This window comes from Ambystoma mexicanum, chromosome 1q (assembly GCF_040938575.1).
Source record: "Ambystoma mexicanum isolate Mex_15411 chromosome 1q, UKY_AmexF1_1, whole genome shotgun sequence".
In the NCBI taxonomy this organism is placed as follows: domain Eukaryota; kingdom Metazoa; phylum Chordata; class Amphibia; order Caudata; family Ambystomatidae; genus Ambystoma; species Ambystoma mexicanum.
The window spans coordinates 843386275-843411303 of record NC_090922.1 but is presented as its reverse complement, the minus strand read 5'-3'; the positions used below and the strand labels follow the sequence as shown (position 1 = coordinate 843411303).

At 47.5% G+C, this 25029-nt stretch overlaps 1 protein-coding gene across 3 annotated transcripts in view; it reads left to right on the top strand.

Moving 5' to 3' along the window:
• Positions 1–25029, top strand: part of AXDND1 (axonemal dynein light chain domain containing 1) — an 871721-nt gene that overhangs the window by 503439 nt on the left and 343253 nt on the right. For 2 of the 3 annotated variants that reach the window (XM_069641476.1, XM_069641477.1), the window contains exons 13-14: positions 13937–14038; positions 17986–18152. In XM_069641476.1, coding sequence (XP_069497577.1) covers positions 13937–14038; positions 17986–18152 — 269 coding nt within the window. The remainder of the gene's footprint in view (positions 1–13936; positions 14039–17985; positions 18153–25029) is intronic. The other variant, XM_069641478.1, reaches the window with a different exon arrangement.

Here is a 25029-nt window from a genome sequence, read left to right as displayed (position 1 = left end):
GTGGAAATTCATACATACTTTTAATAACACTGTTGTCTACGTGTGAATAAAGTGAAAATCAACAGAAGCTGATGAAGCTGTTCTGAAGAACTTATTGAACTTGTCCGCTATAGATGTCACTTCACTACTTATTTCCTCAGACAAAATTATCTTAGGACTCTAAACAAATAGAATCTGAATGTATGAAATATGTAATGCTGTAGAAGAAAGGGTTTCTTACAGATATATATTTCTCCACATGGGACCCGCCTTCTTTCACTGTCAAGACCTAAATCCCTTCTCAGCGAACATAAATCTTAAAAGGATCTTAAGGCGTAACTCCCATCCAGTCACTGATAAGTGGGAGATGTATGGACAAAGTAACATCAGAAATTGATATGCATACAAAAATGACAAAGTATTATTTTCCGCAAAATGGCCAATATTACATAAGAATGTTATCTTAGAACAATACTGGAGATAAGAAGTTACAGATAAGTCATATGTTCTTTTTTCTTTATTATAGTGGATACCTCAGAGCCCTGTATCAGGGGTCCTCCGAACCCATCATATAAAAATCTTGATCAAAAAGGAGCACACACTGGGCAAAAAACAACGCTGTTTATTACAGCTGGGCGAGCACAAATCAAACAGAACAGTGGACTGGAATTGATTGAAGAGAGCTAACATCTGGGCAGACAGTGAGCATTAGTTTTATACTACGAATACAATGGTCAAGACATTAGAAACAGTTACAGCTCAGGATGTTCATATTTTCTATGTTTCCCCAAAAACTCATTGGCTAAACTACACCAGATCCTTAGGGCTAAACATGTGTAAGTAGAACGTGATTGGAGCAAACAGATCAACAGTATCGCAACTCATCGCCTCCCCATGTGGCGCCACATTGCTTCTCACCCCTCCCGTGAACAGTTTAAAATTAGTAAAATAACATTTGTGCTGACCGCTAGGACTTCATTATTCTGCCATTGGTCAGCACCATTGTGAAAGGAACACGGGACAACCTGCTTTTGGTGGGAAGGGAGACATTCACATGGTACCTGCTGGATAACGGCCTTCGCAAACCTTGTGTTGGATACTCTGCAGGCTGGCCACCTCCCAGGGACATAGAAACATACTGTTTCATTGGTCTTCCCAGGCACACCACTCTGTTCAGCTTCCCATTCCCATAACTACCCGCTGACAGGCACTCGCAGCTATGTAAATGGTTCTCTGGCTTAGGTCCACTTCCCCTCTACTCCCGAGTGCCCTTAGGATTGACTTGCCGCCCTGTCATTACATCACCCATTGGTGTCTTGTCTGCTTCGTTCTGCCTGTGACACGCAGCTTGAGCTCCGTCTCCCTCTTGCCGAACCCATGCTGCGCTGAACATGTGTTCAGAGCAGGTTTCCTGGGCGAGGCCCAACCTGGGGGCATCCCTGCTAAATGTGTTTACCTGGTATTTTCTCATAATAACATACAAAAGCTCCTTGTGCCTATAGCATACACAGCGCATCCCTACCCCCCGCATTTCCCACCGAGGCCTTCTTTCATGGTGTGACTGCAGTTTATTTGTGTACACGTGCTTTTCCCCATAGGAGGTGCCCTATCTCCTCTTGCTTACTCCCGTAGGTGCTAGGTGGGCCCCCCTATCTGGCGCTGAATTAGCACCTTTAATAGATTTGCCACATCGATCAATCTTTTGATATCTCCTTCCAGCTCATTTCCTTACCCTTTTCCTTATGTACCCAAACCCATGTGACCCTGTTCATGCCCCCTTCTCCTTCGTACCCTTCTAGGCATTCTCCGAACACCAGTATCGTTTTCCCATCTGGCGAGCATTCGGCCCAAAGGGCTTTATAGTTTTCTAAATCTAGTGGGTTCTGCAAATATTAACTATACATCATCCTCACTCTCATTCACGCTTGGATGCTCCTCATTTAACACTTTACCAAGCTCGATTTTATTTGCTGTCATTATGTAACATGCTTTTCTTTGGTGGCAGTCGCACCGGCCGATGACCCACCGACCGATACATGTGGCGACAAGCATCATGATGAACACAGGTGCAGTTAGTTATTTCGAACATTGCTGCCAGCCAATCTGGGACTCAGGCAAATAACGAGTCGAGCCAGGTGTTTGACGTGTGTTAGGGAGAATTCTTTCTTTAGGCTGAATTTCCTAACCTAGTGAGTCCCCCAGCAGCTTTGCTGGATTTCTGGAGTTTGTTTTTTTCTCCTGCCCAGAGTGAGACTCTTTTTCTCCCACTCTTGGACATGATTTATGGTTTTCCTTTGACTGTTACTGTGTTTTATGGGCTATGGGGTCCTTTACTCCATAGGGTCTCATGTGTTTTTACTATGTGTGTTACACAGCACCCTCCGTGCAGTAACACAGGGGTGTCATAAGGACACCCCACCATAGACTCCATACTCTGGGACTGACTACTGTCTCCCAGGGCATGTAAAGTCACCATTGGCTTTACTAGTCCCAAATTATTTACAGAAACCAGTACAAACCATCATATTGTGGACGTACTGGTCTGTTAGTTGAGGGGGTACGTCTCCGTCCCCCATGATCGAGTTTTGGCTGGTGGCAGTGGATACTACTTTTTATATTCGACCGTGAATATTTCCCTATGGGATTTTCCCATTGTTCGAGGCTACCAATTATTTAATTCTCATAGCCTCGAACATACCGCCGGTTTATTTATTTAATATAAATCGCCGGTTGGTATTTTTTGCCAGGACTCGATTCTAAAATAGCGTTTGTGTTCTCTTCTGTGACTCCAACCCAAGTCGAGCCCTTGGTTCTACTTTTTGGCGGGCTTCTCCACAGAAGCCTCCAAAAGTGGTGCCACTCTGTCTGGGTACCACAGGGGGTGTATGAGGGGGTTTAGGCACCCTGGACTGAGTTACCTTGGTAACTCAAGTCGCACTCTTGTGTGATTGGCCCAAGTGGTGAGCCGGCCGGCTCACCACTTAGCATGTTTGATTAAGAGCTAGGCTGAGTGAATGGGGGTATGCTGCATAAAAGCAGGGCTTTTGGGACTGGAACTTCAGAAGTCGCCACAGGACCTGAGAATCCGACGAGGGAGAAGCTGAGCCGACCTACCACGACGACACCACCGGTGGAGCCCTGTGGAACCGACTCACCACTTCCCGACGACAGAGAAGATCTCCCGGCTGGAGAGGCTTCTTCCCCTGACTGGTGGGCACAACCAGTTTACCTTCTTCTTTTCTTCGCACCCCAGACCGGTTTGTGGTCGAACTGCCTGTGCCAAGCACCCCGGCAGCCGGATAGCCACTTACCACTGGACCGCGAACCAACGGACCGCTCCTTGTACCTGAGAAACTCTGCGGCTGGCTTCTTCCCTGACAGTGCAACGGACTCCTGTCTTCCTCCCCGACGAGATCCTCTCTTCCCCCGGACGAAGCACCGACTTGCATCCGCTGCCAGGAACAACTGCCCCCGCTGGAGTGTTCTCACCACGTTAAGGTACCGTGTCCGCCAGGCCTCCCTTTCTAAAGATTGCTACAAGGTAATAATAACCCCTTAACCTTCTGGACTGGGCTGGCCGCCTTGACCCTTTAACTGGTCCCTTTCTTTGGTCCAACTCCTTTTTGAACCGTTACAAGACTTTTGTTCACTCCAACCGTGTGACCTTGGACACATTTCGTTTTGATCCTCTTAAAGCGGATCCGGCCTACTGACTCTGAACTCATGGTGTTTCTTTGCCTTCCTCTCTTGTTGTGTTCGTAAAAAAGTGTTGGGATCTGTTTCAATTTATTCTCTGCTTTTCTCTCCCTTTTTAAAACGAATTATTAGAGTGCCGTTAAGCGCTCAACACTGTCTGAAAATAAGTGGGGCTTTACTTAAGACTTGTCTAATATTCTTTTAAGGGAGTGTATATCTTTTAGTGACCGTGTTTTTGAATTGCTTACTATTAGTGCCTGTGTTTTTTTCTAGATGTGGTGTTAAATAAATAATGATATCTCTTTTACACCAAGCCCTGGTCAGTGTTTACTTGTTCTATTGTGTTCTCTTGACCTATTGTGAATACTCTGTATACTGCCTAACTCTTCTTGAGGGAAGTCTGACTGCTCAGCCACAGCTACCAAGTGAATCTGTGTGGTACAGACTGCTACCAAGTGGGTTTACTGCCAAACACCTGTAGTCCTAAATCTTTTGCAGTGGTCCCAGAGGGAACTGCACAGATTTCTGCCTAAAAACGTGGTGTCCTGCATCTCTTTTATCATTCTTTTATGTATGGTTCGTATCTCCTCGATAGCTTCTGTAAGATTCCATTTGGCAGCATTGTTAACGGGTATTGCTATTAAACGTGTGCTCCCGCTCTTGTGGCACATGCCGCCTTCCATAGCAGTCATAAGGTCCGACATGTAACGATTGTGCAGGGCCATCAGACCCCAAGCTTGGAGCTCTTCTCGCACTGAGCATTAGCCAATTGGAGCAGCTTGTAATGCGTTATTTGAATCCATTTCGCGTTAGCAGCTGTTTGCACCACGGGAAACAGGTGCAAGCTGAAAAACACGGACGCTTTGCTGAAGAGTCTCAAATGTGGTGGCATAGTATCCAAACTCTGGGTAGTTTCTGCTGATATGTAATTGTTTGCTCTCTTCCTCCTTATTATCGTCAGTTCTCCTTGTGTCTCTAGTGGCCCTTTTGTGTTATTCTTTGATTTCTGAGTGGGTAGCTCATTAAATGGCATCAAATCTGCACGTGGCACCACCAATGCATGGCTGTTGAGGTTCACAAGTGCACATACTCCACCCCAATCTGGTGGTAGCTGGGCATACAATCTTGTCCCACAGGCCCACCATACGTCCATCACTGCCACTGTCCCTTTCTGCTACACCGCAATGCTCATCGGCCTCCCGCAGCCGGTGTTCATCCTCAGTGCCACCGTCCTGTTTGTTCTGAAACACAAAGAATACAGTGTGAGCGGTTTTATATAGACTGGGTGATGTTTTACAGCTATCCATGTTAAGGCATGTACATTGGCATCCCATATTCCCCATACCCAGCATCTGTTTTCTTCACCACTTTCTCGTCCAACCCCAACAAGCCTTCAGCACGGCATTGTACCATCCCTCTTTCCATTGTGGTAAACCGAACCCTGTATTCGCATTAAGGGTCTGGTGTGGCACCATGGTATATAGCGTGTCCTGTTGAATTCTTACAGAATATTCTCTTGTGGGCAGTGACAACCTGTTTTCCCCTCTGCGCCCTTTCAGTGTTATACTCTAACATCATGTGCTTGGTAGTTTTTGCCTGGCCCATGCTTTCTAGTAGTATATAGTTATCTGCGTACACCTCCTCCCCCTCATCTATCCACTTTACGGTGTGCCCTTGGAACAGTCCCTTTGTTTTGTACATGGACACATGCATCAGACACCCCCCTTCCTGTATTGTCACCTCTCGTGGGAGGAATTGTTTCGGTGTCCCTGCAAGGTATGGAATGAGTGAGCACACATAGCATGTGCCATTGGTGCTTCCTCACTCTACCCTTGCACCACCCTCTTCATCTCTTTTCATCTATAATACCTCTACCATACATTTTCATATGTGAGGTCCCTCCTTCCCCAACATCACTGTAGAATCCTTCAATACTAGCTATACTTATTGTGGTGCGTGTCTCCCCTTCATCATCAACAGGCGTATACATACTACCCCTATGCATTAGGAACCAGAAGAGAAGACAGAAGACGGACAAACATAACAATCCAAACCCTATTACATTTGCATCAAGTGTCTTGCCCATCTTCCCCTTCATTTATGGGCCTTCTATAGAGTCTTATATCAGTGCACAGAGTCAATGATAATTGGTTTATACTTCACATTAGGTGACGCTTCTCTCTTGTCTTTCGGTTGTTCTGCTGTTGTCTTTGCGGACGTCGGTTATATAGATCCATGCGCTCCTTTTCTTTATCTTCACCGCCATTGGGGTTGCATAGAGAACGTCAAATGGACCGCAAAACCTTGGTTACTTCCACTTCCTTCCAATGTTGCGGATGAGAACTCTGTGTCCGGGATAGAGAGGCTGTGCTTGCGTAAAGTTCTTCTCCCGGTGGGCACTTGTGTGCTCTTCAACATTGGTCGGTCGGCATATGGTTGCTGAACCTAGCGGGAGATGTAGTGGAGGACATTTGTCATTTCTGTGAAATAAGTTTTCATGTCATCTCTGAGGGTCTCTGAGCTAGGATTAGCATCTGAAATTGAACATGCAGGAGTGGACAGGCGTATGCACCTTCCTACCCATTACAATTTCAGTCAAATGATGATCTGCACTGTGTGATTTGCGAAGGGCAAAAAGAGCAAGGGGGAGGCAAGACAGCCAGTTTTGGCACAGAGAAGAGGTTAGCTTTGCTAAGCATTCTTTAAGCAAGCCGTTGAGCCTTTCAACAATCCCATTAACCTGCACACTGTGCAGAGCTTGTGTTTTATCCCCAAGAGGTGCGTAATCTCTTCAAAAAGGTTGATGGCGAAATGCTGGCCATTGTCCGATCTTATCTCTTCACATACTCCCCACCTGGGAAACACTTCCCTTACCAAGAATTTGTCCGCAGATTTTGGGTTGTTCTTTGCACAGGGTCCAGCCTCAAGCCAGCATGAAAAGGAACTGATGACAACAATTAGGTATTTATAAGACAAGCATCTTTCTTGCATATCAACATAGTCGATATGTACGTGCTGGAAGGGAACTTCCGTTTGCAGTATCGTTCCTCGGATGGTTTTTAACGTATGACCAGACAAAAACTGTTGACAGACCGCACAGTTCACCATAAACTCTGCCGCTCGCTCATGCAGATTTGGTACATACCATCTCTCACTTATCTCTGATGCTATAGTTTCTTTGGATGCATGGGTCAGAAAATGCAATTGCTCGAGAGCTAAGTTCAGCAATTTTCCTTCTGGTAAGTATCCTGCTTCTCTGGCTACTTTGTCAACAGTTCCGTTCCCAAAGATATTTGGTCTCGCCCACCTGTATGGGCTGCAAAATGTATTATTGCCACTTCCACCAGCACTTTTAATGCCTCTATCAACTGCCCAATTAATTCCGCATGTTGTACTGGTGTCCCATCACTTCTCCTGAAACCCCTCCTTCCCTATCGGGCCAATTCTGAATGTATGGTAGATGTTACGTAGGCAGAGTCTGAAAATATGTTTGTTGCATGTCCTTCAATCTTGTTCAATGCACTTATCATTGCAACTAGCTCTGTGGCATTTGGTGAATAGTGTGATGGTAATCGTATCTGATACGCTTTACATATTTCCCACGTATGTACTACAGCTGCCCCTGTATGTCTCCTGCATGTTTCACAGTCTATACTTGATGACCCGTTGATGTATACCATGTGTGCTCCTTCCATTGCTTTTTCCTTAACATGTATGTCTCCTTCCATTCGATCCATATGTTCTGCACAGTCATGCATATACTCCCCTTCAGCTGCCGGTTCTGCTATAAAAGTTGCTGGGTTTACCATACAACACCTCACTATCTCTATTGCTGGGTTTGTTGGTATCACCTCGTACCCTGATGCCCTCTGTGTCGTTAGGGTCTTTTCAGATTTTTCCAGAACAGCAAGTGCTCCACATACAGCACTACTGGGCGCCCCATCATGATTGTCGCTGTCTTTTCTATTGCAAATGCTGCAGCCGCGAGCGCTTGTTTGCAAGGAAAATGGCCCTGCATCACTGGGTCCAAAAAGCGACTGCAGTAGGCCAACGGTTTGTGCCCCTGTGGTTTCTTGTGCATAAGGACAGCTGTCATTACTGAACCATCCGAGGGGGAGAACAAGTGGAATCCATTTTAACTCCCTCTTCTCTTTCTGAGCTTCTTTTAGGGCCCGCAGCATGGGCTTGCTGTAGATTGAGTAAAAACCCATGCCCTGCAATAATTACACCAGGAATTTCTGCATTTCCTTTACTGTGCGTGGCTGTGCTGTTGAGTGAATTGCCTCCAGCCGCTCTTGTTTTATCCTGCACCCTTCGATGGATTTTATTTGCCCGAGGTACACTACTTCCTGCTGACAGTATTGTAGTTTTCCCTTATCCACCTTGTACCCTTCCTTTGCCAGTAATGTCAGCAGGTGCACTGAGTCCACCCTAAACACTTCCTCTGTCTCACTGCATACCAAGAAGTCATCAACAAATTGGATCACTGTGCTTGGCATTTGTGAATTGTTCAGGTCCATTTTGATCACTCTATTGAAAATACTTGGTGATTCTCAGTACCCCTTGGGCAGTCTAGTGTGTTCGATTCTCATTCCCGATATGTAAACGCTGTCAGGTACTCTGAATCGGGGTGCAATGGAATGGAAAAGAAGATATTCTTCGAGTCAATGACTCTGAAGTACCTTGCCTGTGTTGGGATGTTACAAAATATTGTGGCAGGGTTTGGTACTACAGGAAATTCGGCCTCAACAACATCGTTTTGGGGGCGTAAATCTTGTATGAATCTCCAGGACCTGGATTTCTTTATCAGGTATGTGGCTATGTTACATGGCGAGGAAGACGTTTGTATGACACCCTGCTCCGAGAGGTCTTGCAAGGTCGAGTATAGTCCCTCATCTGCTTATCTAGACAATGGATATTTTTTAGCTCAGGGGAGTAGTGCTCCCTCCTTCAGTTTTATTTTCACCACCCCACTCCTTTTAGTACCCCTACGTCATGGGGCCCTTTGGCCTATCATTTTTCGGGGATCTTCTTGAGATCTTGATCAGCTTTGATACTCCCCTTCTTCACCAGTTGCATCAGTATTGGTACCAGCTTCTCCACTACTTTGACCGGGCAAGGTAATTGTAGCTGAAATACCATCTCTCCCTCTTCCTCTTTGTCGGAGAACAGCTGTTCATCCGTTAGTCCTGTTATCATTAATGTTGGGTCGATGCAGAGCACTGTGCGCCATTCCATATTGTCATTGTCTGTCCCACATAGGATCACCATGTCCCTACGTACTATTACCCCTTCTAACTTTAGCACAAGTGTGGTCCCTTTCATATCGTACCTTTGACACTGTGGTCTGAACAAGAATTCTGATGCCAGTCGGAACTCGTTCCCTTTTACTCCCGGGACCCATCCCAGCAGTATCTCCAATCCGTACAAAAACATGCTTGGGTACATGGGTTGGCCTCGCAATGTGCTTTGAGTGTGTGCTGCTCGCAAGAGCGCAGCCACTCGGGTGTAGTAGACACCTGCAGTTGTACATACCATCATTCTCTCTGTGAATGATATGGTGGCATTCAACCTGCTGACTAAATCTCTATCTAGTATGCGTGGGAGTCTCTTTGGAGTACAATAGTGGAGCTATGACGTGTTGTTCCCTATTGTTAGTGGCAAATCTTTTGTGACTGGAACGGTGACCACCACCCCAGAAAACCTTGCGTGTCCATGACCTTGTTCGATAATGGGAATCTCCCTTCTCGTATACAGGATTTTGTTGCACCTGTTTCTATGTGAAAAGAAAATTCCCTGGGTCCTATTTTCACTGCTACCTCGGGTTCCTTGTCAGATCAATAAGTTACTGGTAGGACTGGACACACTTGAGCCTTTAGAGGACTTCCCTATTGGTGCGAGTTGCCCTGGGGGAAAGGGAAGGGGTTTCCCCCCTAGAAAATTTAAACCGGTGTATTGGGGTACCACGTTCTTCCCTAGCAGTACCGTACTCTCTGCTGCTACTGCTGGAGCCTGTGTTGTAGCTGAGGACCATGCTCCCTCCTCTACAAGGACATCTGTCCCTGCTGAACCAGGGCTGCATGAGGCTGCATCCGCTGCCACTGCGGCAGCATCGTAACCCCTCCTTGCTGTTGTACCATCTGTATTACCTATGCTTGGGCTTGTTGTGCAAAAGGACAAGTGTGTGCAACATGCCCCATGTTTTGGCATATGAAACATGGCCCAAAGACCCTGTACCCTACCCCTCCATATCCTCCCCTTCCTCGTTGCTGGTACTCTCGCCGCTTGGGGAAGAAACCCCTGTGCATATTATTTTTCTGTGGCAATATTCCCCACTGCGGCATACACTGCAGCGGTACATAACCCCCTGGTTGTGGCGTGTGTCCTATGGGACACCCTCCCTGTGGGACGGGTGCCACTGTGGTAGCATTGGGTACAAGCAGTGCCCCTTCTATGGTATACTTTGCAAGCTTCTTTTGCACCAATGTGTTTTTCTGCATTTGTGGCATTTTCTGCTGTCTGCCTCTCACTGTCTTGTTTCTGTTTGCAATTGTGCACTATTGCTGCCTGTATTTCTGGCCAGCCCTTAGCTTCGATGCCCAAAATCCTATCTAATGATGCTTGTACTTCTGTCTGCAATCCCTTTATCAATATGTGATAAAACAGGTGTACGCATTCATCCCAGGACCTTCGCTTCTCTTGGGTCCACAGATCCTACACCCATTTTATCTACTCTGCCGAGTCATTGTCACTTTTCATTTTATGGGCCATTACTGTCCTTAGGTCGTAACTTTCAGGATACATACTACTCAGAACCTCCTAGATATGTGCTCGACAGCTATTAAATGGATCTCCGTCATGGGCATTTGTGCTTAATTTCACCCTGTTATGCCCTACCTCATTCCATATTTTGTCTGCCTGCTCTCCTATGAGCGTTGCAAATAAACTTTTCATGTCCCCTATGGCCAATAGCACCCCTGCTGTGTTTTTCTCGAGCGCCTTTATCCATTTACTGGCCCCTGCCACGAGGGAAGGCAGGCTCCATATTAGATTATCTATGTCTATGGTCCGCCATGGTACATAATGTGTGCCCCCCCCCTCCCTTTCTGTAGTAATGGCATTACTCTTGTCTTTGGACCTAGCTCTCCTCCTCCTTTAGTGGCCTGAGTTAATCCCATTTTCATCTTCCCTACTCTTCTGCGGAGGGAGGTGGACCAGTCCCTTTCAATTCTATCACTGGCCTGTCACTTTCGCTCTTTCCTCCCCGTCTCCTTGTTTTATCAGGCGTCCACTCGTCACTGTCCCCATCACTCCATTCTTATCCTTCCAGTCCTCCATATGAGGCTGCATCGTCCTCGCCCCCTCCTTCCACCTCTTTTTTCTTTTCTTGTTCCTCCTCTTTGTCAAGTATTAATTGTATTCTCCATGATTGCCATTCCGCCTTATCTCCCTTAGTTTTACTACACACTTCCTCCTCTATCACTCTCTGTGCGTCACTGAATGTGTCCACCTGCTGTTTTGTGTTCTTTTCTATGTCCACTAGGTATTTCCTCTCTAACCTTGTGTGTATTTCTTCCCTTTGCCAGTCTGTCCTCTTCCCCTGTCATTTTTGCACAGTTCCCGCCTGGGGTCTCTTGCTGAGGGTTTGTGTACCCCCCTGTGGGCTGTAATGACAGATTGACACCGTAGGGTGGGGGCGGATAGCTCAGTTTGCCCCCTCCCATCGTCTCATCTTCTTCCTTTTTCACTTTTTCCCCTCTTGTCTCTTCATATAACTTCCAGAGCCCCAATGTGTTCTGTTTACTTTTCCACTTAGAGCCCTTATATTTTGTTAAAAAACATGAGAACATATTTTATATTATTTTTCTGTCCAAAGTTCTCTCTCCGGGCCATGCATGGAAACACTGACCTGCAGTCTCTTGGACCCATTGAAAATTGTATTTTGAAATTTGATCGCGATACTGGGGCAGTCTTCGGCACATGTGATCCAGGGGGCTATCTAAATAGGCCATTATTCCCCTACCTCCTTTCGTCTTTTATCACAGATACCCTTTGTATTCTTCTTGCCTTTCTTCTTCTCCCCCCCTTTTTCTCCCGTCACACACACTCACCTCCAATTTCGCCTAGCTTAGCGTTCACTCTGGCCCTCTCCACAGGCCCACCCACACACTCCACTCGTCACGCTGGCCCCATCCACTGTCCCAACCACTCACTCGGTGTTAGTATCCAATGGCCCACTCCGCGGGCTCACCATTCCCTATGTTAGAGCAAGTAAGCACCATGCCTCTTCTGCACAGTCTGCACACGCCCGCTGCTACAATGCAAAGCGCACTATTTTGCATGAGGTACCTCCATGTTTTAACCTTTCCACCATGAGTCCACACCATAAGACAACACTTATCCCCCAGAACAGGGATAAACTCAATAACACAACTTGTACCCCAATAGCGCAACTATACAATCGTCTGTACTACGCGCAACTCCTTTCTGACGCGGTTTGCCACTCAGAACGCACCTCTCCCGCTCTATTGCGGGTGTGACCACACTCGCATTCTCTCCCTATTGGGTGGTATGCACTGATTTCTAATACTACTAAGACCGATCGTCCTCCCTCCTTGAGGATGCGTCCTAGACACCATAAAAAATCTATCCCTCCCCTACTGTGGTCATGCAGCACTATGCAGCGCATTCTTGTACAGTGATACTCACGTGCTAGAGACTCTTGAGTCCCCTTGGCACTGAGCCTCCAGCACAAGTTTAGCCCTCACATTGAGCGCGGGTAGCGCTCAGACCAGGCAGACCTTCGTGAACTCGGCGTATGCAGGGCCTCCTCAGTGATGCGCATTGGTCAAGTCTGCGGTCGCCGGACCCGCACCCCCTGGGAGGGTGGCCTGGATACCCTCAGCTAACCGGGACGACTGAGTATTTTGCTGGGGCCTCCAAAAACATATCAAGGGTCCTCCGATCCTACCATTTAAAAATTGTGATAATAAAGGAGCATACACCGAGCAAGAACAGTGGACTGGAACTGATTGATGAGAGCTGACATCTGGACATACAGCGAGCATTATTTTTATACAAATACTATGGTCAAGACATTAGAAACAGTTGCAGCTCAGGGTGTTCATATTTTCCATGTTTCCCAAGAAATCCTTAGAGCTAAACGTATGTTACTAGAACGTGATTGGAGCCAACAGATCAACAGTATCCCAACTCATCGCCTCCCCATGTGGAACCACATCGCTTCTTATCCGTCCCGGGAACAGTTTGCAATTAGTAAAATAAAATTTGTGCTGACCGCTAAGACTTTATTATTCTGCCATTGGTCAGCACCATTGCGAAAGGAACCAGACACACTCTGCTTCTGGTGGGAAGAGAGACATTCATATGGTACCTGCTGCATAACAGCCTTTGCAAACCTTGTGGTGGATACCCTAAAGGCTGGCCACCACCCAGGCACATAGAAATGTACTGTTTGATTTGTCCTCCCGGGAACGCCACTCTGTTCAGCTTCCCATTCCCATAACCACCCGTCGACAGGCACTCGTAACTATGTCAATGGTTCTCTGGCTCAGGTCCACTTCCCCTCTACCCTCGAGTGCCCGTAAGATTGGCTTGCCGTCCTATCATTACATCAGCCAGTGGTGTCTTGGCTGCTTCGGTCTGCCCGTGACACGCAGCTTGATCTCTGTCTCCCTCTTCCCTAACCCGTGGTGCGCTGAGCATGTGTTCAGAGCAGGTTTCCTGGGCAAGGTCCACCCTGGGGGCATCCCTGCTACATGTGTTTACCTGGGATTTTTCCCTTTCTTATAATAACACACAAAAGCTCCCTGAGCAGATGGCATACACAGTGCATCCCTAACCCCCGCATTTCCCTGCAAGGCCTTCTTTCATGGTGTGACTGCATTTTGTTTCTGTACCTGTGTTTTTCCCCCGTAGGAGGTGCCTCATCCCCTCTTGCTTACTCCTGTAGGTGCTAGGTGCGCCCCCCTATCTGGCGCTGAATTAGCACCTTTAATAAAGCCCTTTGTCCCATATTCCTCTAATTCTCACCCCCACTTTCCTTTCCGCATACACTTCCTACTACCAATCTTTCATTATCTCTCCTTTTCTAACGATTCCCTCAACCTGTTCTCATACCCTTAATTCTCTTCAAATGTCCCATAGTGTCCTTCTTTATATTATGTTTTTACATTGTGTTTAGCTTTGTACTATGTCTGATTCCTCCTCTTAATGTTCTTAATCATTCTTTTTCATGTAGGTGATTGAGGAGAACAGACTCCATCTCGCACAAAGGCTGTACATGAGTGAGAAAGCATGGACCAAAGTCATGAGGCATTTCACTGTTTTTGTAGCATCCAAGGTATGGCGCAGGCACAATGTGATATTTTCATAAATGGCCAACTCGCTCTTCAAAGTAATCCCAGCAAGCTTTATTCATTGTTCCTCATTTACCCTCTGTTCCTCTACATGGCACTGTACTTTCTATCCACTATAGTCATTTATTTCACTGTAATCTTTTCACATTGGGGGTCACCTGTAACAAGAGTGGGCTCATCCATTCTTCCTTTGCACAACAAGATAGATGATCTGAGGTCTTTTAGTTCACAAGTTCTAATAGACAGAAGCTCCGACAGGGCCTTGTATATAATTGACACAGCTTTCATAACTACCATCACTTTTCACTATAATTGGAAATGTAATGCAAATGTCAAGTAAGACAAGGTCACTCACATATACATGTCCATTTACTGGTTAGAGTACACCAGCATTTTAAATTGGCATTCTTTTTATAAAACAGAGTTTTCACCTTATAAAGCCAGTTACATGGTGCCGTGCCAGTCCAAATTAGAGCAGGACCCAACAATACTTTTTCAAACTCCGGTACTATTATCATTTGCACATAAAAACACTAGTATCCCCCACATACAGGGGTGTTTTCGCACATTCCCCTGAAGCTCTTTGGGCATATATCTTCTTACATAAGAAATCTCAATAACACACAATCAAACTCATTGTTACATACACAGGGCCCCCTCACTGATAGATAACTCACCTACTCACACACATCCTCTGAAACCTTGCTCTCTTAACAAGCACTTCAGTTCCTCCCCACCACATGTTAATGCCATTTACAATTAGCCCAGTGTCCCTATTACAGCTTGCTTTCAGCTCAGTGTGTAATGCAGGCTGTAACAACCAGAGGCCAGATTACATAAACTTTGCACTGGTGCAAGTGCAAAGTTGCACGGTATCAGCATTAGAGCAAAGTTTGCCCTATTTCTAAAAACACTGGGACATATTAGAAAACAATTTCACCATGACAAGTGCTGTAGTGCAAAAAAGATACATTTTCACTGCATTTTTGCACCATAATCTCTGCAGGTCTGCTTTTGTTCCACAAGGAACAGAGGGTTAAGTACTGCTCCTCATTACCATGCAGGATTATCCCCTCATAAATCCATATTCTACTACACAGAGGGCCTCATCACGAGTTGGGTGGTAACGCCGGCGCTATTAGCGCCAGTGCTAATAGCCTTACCGCCAAACCCCCCGGCGCTATTAGCGCCGGATCACGGGTTTGGCAGAACGGTTAGTGCCCATTCGAGAATTCCTCATTCCCCATTGGGCCCAATGGGGAAAATTTGCGCTATTACTGCGGCAGTAAACGCGCAGAAAATCGTCAAATTTGCCGCGATCCACCAAGGTCATGATCTGGTGGACCCTTAAATGCGGCAGTAATAGCGCTACTGCCGCATGTAAGGGTTACCGCCAGACTCGTGATGAGGCCCAGAGTCTCCTCATTATCAAAATCTAGGAATCTTCATCATGTATAGTGGAATTCACTGCAACCTGTCTCACAGTGGTGCCTGTGAGACAGATGGGTCATCTGTGGTCATCATTTGCACCTCACAGTGTCTCTTTTCTCTTGTGGCTCACTAGAAGACTCCTAGAGAGACCACCCAATAAACTAAACTAACTAAACTACACTAAACTCAGGTGCTGGTGTCAAAGCTGCAGGGGAGGTCCTTCTTTAAGAAATCTCATCTTTTGGGAAACTGCTCTGCACCACTCTCATATGCAATTCAGCTCATCTTCCTCCTTCTTTAGTCTGCTTGAGCCTTCCAAATCCCAGCACTTAAATATTCTCTTTTTGAGGCACTCAAAACTCAATATTGAATCAACACAATCTCTTTTACATCCTACAGCCTTCAAGTGCCTACACATACGTTGCTTCCGAAGCAACATAGAGGCACAGCAAGTCTGGGTTGTTTGCCAGTGTAGTCGTCTCAGGGTTAGTTGGTCCCACTAACCGAAGGGGAGAAGTCGTACCGTCTGGAGCTTCTCTGTCGAGGTGAAAAAGGAGTTCGGCACAGCAGCAGGTCTTCATCGGGCAATTCAAAGGTACAGGGGGTTGCAGCAAGCTTCATTCACGGTTTCTTTGTCGGGTGTTTCTCCCAGTGGTCGACTGTGCCTGTAGTCTCAAAACACTTGCCTTTTAAACAGGTTTCTTCCATTCATGCACAGCCTAGGCTGTCAATCACACAGCAGGGTGGCTGTCCTAAAATCAGGACTAGTTGCATTCAGGAATTCCTAGAGACAAAGGACAGGGGAGTTTCACGACCCTCCCTCACATCCTGTCCTTCTAGACACACTGGAGCAAGAGGAGCGCTTCATGGCTGAATCCTGCCAAAGGCAAGACAAACAAAGGGCTCAGACCTGTCTCAACGTACAGAGTAAAACCCAAGAAAGACCTCAAAATCAGAAAATGGTAAAAAAAGAAGACCAGGGCCATTTTGACAAAATTGTCACCCATGGGTGCTGTACTGCAGCTGAGGGTTAAGCCTGCCGGAAGAAAAGCAAAATGGTAGGAACAATTAAACAACTGCCACGAGCCAATTAAAGTAGTGAGGGTAACATAAAAATGCTACATGAGAATATAGGACAAGGGGCTACTAGGTAACCCCCCCAACACTCCACATAAGATGTTGTGTGCTGGACCTACAAAGAGAAAAGGTAAGTAAAGTCAATTTCACTTTGCTATTTTTGGGAACTGTAGTTCACACAAGAAAAGGTATTTAAACCTTGTGAGAAATCTAAAAGGATTTCTCTGTGACACTGAACTGAAGGTGCTGTGTGTCACCATACAAAAAGTAGATGCCTATGGAGTTTGCCAGACTCCACGAACAGTGAAAATACAGAATCCAAATAGGGTCAAAAGGTCTCACTCACTTCACGGTTAAAATTAAAAAGTCTTAAGTCCAGCAAAAGAGCTGGGGGTCTCTAAGGTTGAACCGAATTATCGCAGACATGAGAATTCTCCCCAACACAGCCGGTAACAGTCTTTCGGTACTTTCTTTCTTGTGACCGCTTTCTCTCTGCTTTCCCGTCCTCTGCAGCTTCTGCTGGGCTCGTCTGTTTTGTTCCAGGCTCCGGTGAGTTAGATGCTGCTTTCTAACACCTGCTAACGCCCAGGAGTCTATCGTCGGCTCCTGGCATTCCCGCACCTTGTCCTCTTCTCAGGGCAACTTCTTTTTTCTTGATTCTCAACCAGGTCGTCTCCACCACACTGGTCCTAGCATTTCAGTATCTTGATCCGCACATAGGCGCACCTCTCTCCCACCAGCAGCACCCCTCAACTATCTGCTTCTGCTCTTTAAATGTCCCGGTCACAGTGTGTGTGTCGAACAACTAGAACACTCCTTATGCTTGTAGCCTCATCGCTCTGCATTGCCTGGTTCCTTTTCCGAGTCCCAGTATTTTGGCAGTTATGGGAAAGGAAGTCCATTCTTTCCAATTTGCACGATAAACCTGGGTAAATATTCTTAATGGTTTTCAAGGGTAAGTCATTCCTGGATGATCTATATGTGGCATCTAAGAAGGCGTTTTCATAAGTTTCACAAGGCATACCAGAGTTTGAAGGTTGGCCTATGATTCCTGGGAAAACGTTTTCAATACCCTTCACAGCTGGATGAGGAAACATATGACAATATGCCATGAGGGCATCGGGAATGGGAGGGTTATACGCAAGGGAAAATGGGGGATACCATGTCTCTTCCGATGATGCCATGACACCTCCCTGGAAGTTGTCTCTTCCCATGTGATCCTCCCTCATATAGCCGCCCCCAGGGTCAGGATCAGGTAAGCGGCTGCCGTCCCCATAGCACATGGTAGCAGGTCACTGTGGGAAAGGAGTGATGACACCATCAGATTGATCACAACCCCACATCCCCCTATTGTTTCTCCTTATAATCACATTTCCAATAGTTCCCTGATTCAATACCTTGACCTTTCTTTTTTTTCCCTCAGGACACACTGAACATATCCCAGATCCAGCAGATGATAGAGAACTGGCGAGAGTTAATGGTTCGGTTTGGACAGGAGGTGGAGAGAGCTGAGGAGTCCAGTCGTGAGAAACTGCTCCTGCTCCACGGAGACCTGGAGAAATGGCACACATACTTCAAAGAGAAAGTATTGTGAGTCCCAGTCCACTCCTGCAGCATCCCATACCTGTTCGCTCTCCTTGCTCTCCTCCTCCTTGGTGACCTTGCTCTCTTCCTACCACCTTTGTTCTGTTTCTTCTCTCCTTCTCTCCTATGCCAGTTTTCTCTTGGTTTCTTCACTCTCTTTTTCTCAGTTGTACTTGTTTTTATTTCCAATTACTCCATGATTCCTCCCCTCTTTCTTTCCCTCTCCTTTATTCCTTTTCTCACACCACACCTAGTACTCCACTCACAATGTGAATTGTACACATTCTCTTTTGCTTCTCTGGTTTACTTACACATGCAGTTTTTTGGGCAAAATAAATCAGTTTCCTCCCTCATTGAAGTATTTGTAAGGTCCAGGTTTCCATTTCCACAGATCCCTCAACTGGGCATGTGCATCTGGCAGTGTCACAATACACAATAAGCCAGGCGCCAATATTAGTGGGCAGTGTCAAGGTGTAGGATGTTCTATCATCTGGAGTCTCTCTTTTGCTGAACAAATTCATCAAACAGTTCACTACAATGTATAAAACTAGGACATACTTTTTGAGCTGGGGTGGCAAATCCACAATAACCAGTGTTGGAAACACCAATCTCATGAATCACTTTAGGGTAGTGGCAAAACAGAGATCGCTTTATTTGTCTTGCAAGACAAAGGACCAAATACATCTTCACCTAACGGAAACTGAATGCAACAACCTGACCCGCACTCCAGGCTTCCTATATTTGTAGTTCACTGGACAGGTGACTAATTAGAAACTAAGGTCAAGAAAATTCCAGACACCAAACTCCAGGCCGTCCGGCAAAGGGAGACCTCCCACCCCAAACAAATACATTAAAAACTCTCATAACATTAGTCTGTTGTTGATGCAACTATCCGGGTGATGTATCATGTGATGAGTTCCTTCTGGGCACTTATTGCCGATGGGCTTTACACCCTTCCCCATCAAGACGACTCCCCATACTTCAACTGATCCTTTGAGTAAGCAGGACAAAACCATTTCCATCAGTCATATGGCCCTACATAACCTTGGCACAAAAAAGTGCCAGACAGCAGTTTTCTAAATATGATCCTTGCATGTGTAAGAGTGATTTCGGGAGAAGCAAACAAATATTGCTAAAAGCAAAAGTCAACAGCATCTAATACGAATGAAGTCTGCCGTAAGAGAACAATTAGTTAGGCAAAGTAGCAAAAAGACATTACAAACACATCACAGGGTATCAATCAATAAAGACAGAAAAAAATGGCACTGTCCCGACACACAAGTCTTCTGATACCCTTGTCTTCGTTGATATAGTTTTGTGAACTGTAATATTGTACTAGCCAATTTGGTCTACTGCCTGAGCCAGTGATCAGGCTATTATTTTACTGCACAAATGCTCAGGAATCAATCAAATTGTAACTCGAGACTACAACCATAGAAGAGCGAGGATGGCAAAGTCTCACATGTTTTGCAGCTCTACCTGCAGGCTACTTATGATACTACTCTGTGCTGAGAATACCACATCCCTTGGCATAGTTACCTGTAGCAGGCTAATCATAAAAACAACACACTTTTACTTAACCTGTGAACCTAATTCCTTGTAAGGCTACAGTAGCTTTGTGCGAACGGTAGGGTCCATGGCCAACTACCTCAATGTAGTTCAGAGCCCTATATCTGAATTGGTGTAGACAAACCACAGAATTCTCTCTCAATGAAAATCGTCCAGGGGTCTGCACTTTCAAAGGTGTTAAATGGTGACATATTCTGCCCTCAACTGGTGTTAAATGTGGCTGAGCCTGGGTAGACTAAAAAAGCTTCGGTACGAGGGGCGTGGCCAAGATGGCGGGCTGAGTGGAGGTGCATCGGGGTAGCTCCGTCCAGGCCCGGTGAAATACGCACCAATCTGACATCAAGCACACCAAGTAATACACTTTGAGCTGCGGCCACATAGCGGGAAGGATCTCGCTGGATAGTAGCCCTAAACATACGCCGTCAACAAGAAGTAATAGAGAGGAGCGCTGGAGCGGTGAAGGGGAAGGAAAGCTGAGAGCAAAAAAGTCGGCTGGCTCTGTTCGGGAGGGAACAGAGGCATCGGTCTCGAGCGCGCAGGTGTGGAAATTGCGAGGGAGAAGAGAGCAGGCAAAGTATTAGCAGTGCGGGCAGCCGTCCACCGCAAGAGCGAAAAGATCCTCCTTCAGAGAAGTCAAGTGACGGGCAGGAGAGCCGAGAGAGAGAATGGCGGTCATCTCTGGCCATGAGTAAGGGTGCCAACGGTCCCTGTCCTGCAGGTCCAGTAGCAGTGATGGAGCAGTGAACTGACGAGGATCTGGCAGTACGAGGACCGGAGCAACACAAGAGCAAGCCGATCCCTCCTTGGAGCGAGCAGCTGCCTGAGCGAAGGTGGGGAGCTGGGCGGAGATCGCCCTGCGTTGGGCAGGAGGCTGCGAAGAACGGAGACACAGCCCCAGGCAGGCACCGGCAGAAGAGGAACGGGACGCCAACCAAGAAGGAACCGAGCTCTGAAGGCAAGACTACGAGAGGACCGCGGAGGAGGCAGCTAGCAATAGGAGCAGGAGGGAGAGCCAGGAGTTGATTGTCACGGCAGACATAGGAGGAGCCGCTGAACGAAAGGACTGCAAGGAAGAACACGGGAGAAGCCGATACCCAAGCAGTGAGGAGCGCGGGAGAGGCTAAGGTGGCTAGAGTCCCACAGACTTGAGGGAAGGAAGGAGGGCCATCAGAGCACCGGGAAATAGCCGTGAGGATGCCCAGTAAGCACGGAGGGCTTCTGGCAGCATTGGAAGGGTAGGGAAGCCCTGGGAAACCACAGCACTGACATGGCGGACTGGGAAGGTTCTAAAATAAAGTGGTGCACGCAAGTGGAAGTCCAGCTACCTGAGGAGGATGGGGGGGCTCCAGGACAGCTCCAGCAGAGACAGGGGCAGGGGGCCTCAGCAGACCACACCGCTCATAGGGAGCAGGTGCATCAGAACAGAGCCCAATGCCAAATTGTTGGGGCGAAAGGAGCAATAATTGAAACAAAGCCAGATAAAGCGGACCAGAGGGCCGGAAGACCCCACCAGACAACCGGGGAATAGGGGGGAAGGCACAAGTGCAAAAGACCGGGGGAACGCTGCATAAGCCCTCCAGGGGGGAGAAGCCCCAGGATCTAAAAGAAGATGAAGATGGTACACCACGAAGATTAAAAGGGGTGACCTCAAGGGCCTTAGTCGCATACACACAGACCCCTGGACATTGAGGGCCGGAGAGATCAGACATTAAAATATCAACAAAAGAACTTGTGCGTGGGTGGAAAAGGAGCAGAGCAGAGGCCTGTAAAGGGTGGACGGCAGAGGAGGGAACAGTAACACAGAGAGGGAAGAGGCGGAGGAGTAGGATCTGGGTAGAGTTGACGCACCTCAAAGGTGTTGGGGCACATGGGACAGCGAGGCAGCGTGAGGGAGTAATGGCAGCAGTGGAGTAAGGTGAAGCTGATGGGACCAAAAAAGAAGACTCGCACCCTGGGTGAGCAAGAACAGGAAGGACGCAGCAAGGGTCACGTTCAAATAAAGCTTTCGTTTGGCAGCGTGACAGAACAGAACGCTGGAGCAATGGCCCTCACCAAGGAAGATCTGCTCGCAGCGTTGGCCAAATTCAAGGGCGAGCGGATGGACACTGTTCAGGCGGAGGGAGCGAGCATAAGAGAAGAGCTTTCTCAGGCTATCACTAACAACAGAAGAGATATTGACTCACTGGGAGAGAGGGTGGTGGCGATGGAAGAGCAGTTAACAGAGCTAGTGTCACATGCCGCCCGTGGCATGTGTGGGACCGCTGGCGGAGTAGCCATTGAACTGATACAGCACATTTGCTTCGTATGTGCTGTAGAAGTCTAGTCTTTTTGAACCTGCAGGTCACACCCCATAAAGCAATGTAGCAGTTAGCGTTCCGCGCGTTGCAACCCATTTCGTCCTCTTACGTGTTACTGCGCTAGTACTAGGACTTTCTGGTAAACTTCTGATGGTCCTGGAACGTTTCCCACTGCTACGCTTCTCTACTGCTCTCTCCACGCCATCCCAGGCCCCTGCTGACTCTCCCTCTTTTGGTGGAACTTCCTCTACAGTTCCACATTGTTCTTATCCTCTGGACATTATCATTACTTTGGGATCGAGCTACACCTTCAAACCGCTTGCTATCTGGGATATCAACATTACATCTCACCCCGGGCTGAGGACTCCCACGACAACAACTACGGGGGTTTTTGTGCCTTTTCAGGCTCCCCACCCCCCTCCTTGGCTATCCCGGGGTAGAGCTCCCTAGTCTGCCTGTTCCCCTCAGCAGACATAGTGGCCTCTCTTCGAGGTAGACCGTATCTCTTCCAGAAGAAGAAGAGACAGCCTGCCAGGAAGAAGGGGAAACGTAAAGATTCATCCACCAATCCAGAACAATCAGGTGAGGACCCCACTTTCCCATCAGATTAAGAAGAGGAAAGTGACAGCTAGATGCAAAAGAGCCTGAATGGATGCGACAAAGAAAGGAAACAGAGGAGAGGCTAAGAGTGGTTGAAGAGAAGTGCAAGGACCTGGAAAACAGGTCCAGAAGAGACAACATTCGGATCAAGAACATGGGGGAGGGAGCGGAGGACTCTGACCTAGAGGCCTGCATAACGGAAATATTCAAAGAACTGGTGGAGGAGGAGGCGGCCCAAAATAATGGGATTGAGAGGGCCCACAGAGTGGGAAATAGGAGAATGGACCCAGGGCCGTGACCCAGAGACATCGTGGTTAAGATGCACAGCTACAAGGACAAGGCACAGTTAATAGGGGCAACCAAAACAAAGGGCAAGATCTGAGTGAGAGGGCACGAAGTGCTGATATATGAAGACTTATCCCAAACCACGTTGGCGAGGAGGTGCGCTTTCAAACCGCTGTCCGAGGAACTTAATAAGAGGAAGTTACAATATAGATGGCTCTATCTGACGCGGATCCAATTCTGTATGGGCAACGAAGAAAGGACAGTCACCCAGGTGGAGAATGGGCTGAGGGCGCTGGGGAGACAGTAGGCGGAAATGGTGAAGCACACCAGGAGGCAACAACGTCTGAAATGCGACCTGGTCCGCAGGGCTGGACTATGAAAAAGGCGAGGAAGACTTGATGAGGAGCAATATAAAAGGAAAGGTGGCTCGCAGTAAAAGTACTACATGGACTAGAATATAGCCTGATGGTCGGTAAGAAACTGGGAGGAGATGGGCGGGGGGCGGTGGGGGAGTAAGACCATGCGGGTTCAGCAAGGGGGACCACGCAGAGAACCTGGACGAGGATCCAGGGATTGTTAGAGTAGGGGAAATCACAACCAGTCTGACGGGCGGGTTGGGGCGAGGGGGCAATGGCTCAGCAACTCAGATAGAACCCACAGTGCCAGAGTATACAGTATACAACTACTTAAAGCGAGATGTATAAACTGAGAACATGGAATGTAAGGGGGCTGAATAGCCCCAATAAGAGGGTAGCAGTCTTGAGAGAATTGGACAAGGAGGGGTCGGAGATAGTCTGCAGGAGATGCACCTGATGAGGGGAGGGCCGCATGCTGCTTAGAAATTATACACAGCAATTCAATGCCACAGTGGGCTCCAAGCGCGTAGGGGTGGCGGTCTTAATACGCAACAATATAAAAATCCAAGGGACCCAGGTTAGGCGGGACATGGAAGGCAAGTATGTGATGGTGAAAGGGAGGGTAAGGGGCCAGTGGTATACATGGGCTTCGGTGTACGTGTTACGCTCACCCGGTTCCCACAGGGGTGTCGGGCGGAACTGGAAAGCCGCGGTCTCCACCAACGTGATGCATAGTGCAGAGATGACTGACTGGACTGGCCCACCTAGCTTCGTCTGCTTGACCCGTAGAAGTAGTCTCCTAAAGGCGGAGAAAGGGAATTAGCCACCCGTGGAGTTTATAATAGCCCCTCACTGCGTCCCCATTTATCACCTCTGATATTCCCTTTCACCAAGCTCATCTTATAGTTTTGAATGATGAGCTCTCCATCCTGCGAGGAACACAGGGGCGCATTGATGGCCATTTACTTCACTGGCTTGAGTATATTGGAAAAGTCCTAGACAACCTTGGCTCCAAAACTCCTGGCGAAGGGCCGTAAATATATAGTTCTAAAGAGTTCAGAAATGTCTGAATAATCACTCTTGTCCAATTCCTTTGTTTATCTTGCAGCTTAGACCTAAATGAAGATAGTTCTGTGGCAGCTGAAAGTGTTCTGGTAAGAGTCTGTGCTATTCCAAATGGTCCGTTAAATGATGCCAAAGTTTAACTCGCTGCTGTCTCTTTTCTTACAGGTGCGGCGTAAGAAGATTTGGCGTGCTGGTGAATAATACCTCCGGCGGTAAAATCAGGTAAGTATATGGTGGCAAGAGATTGTCCTTATTTGTTTCCCCTCGGCTCACCTTGTTGTTTTCTTGTCCCCCTTAGGTGCTGGAATGTGGCAACTTACTGATGGAGACAGCGCCAATCGTAGAGATGCCGCGAGGAATGGGGACGGACGACGACGGTGTTGATGACGGAACGGATCTCCTGTCACCCCCTCCCCGGGCCTCCCCTCCTGACGAAATTGGCTCCTTTCACCCCATGATCGCCAGGGCATCGGAGCTCTTCCAGCTATTCCCCGAAGAGCAGAAGAAGGAGGGGTTCCTCTACCAATGACGGGAGGCCAAGAGGAAGACCGTCCTCTCAGTCCCATTACTGGACGACATCTGGGACGAAGGACTGTCCCTTCTGAAGAACACGTCCACAGCTCCTGCGAAGAGGGTCCGGTACGAGAAGAAGTACTGGGTTCCAGACCCCGCACCTATGTGCCTCAGGGCACAGCCGTCCCCGGATTTGGT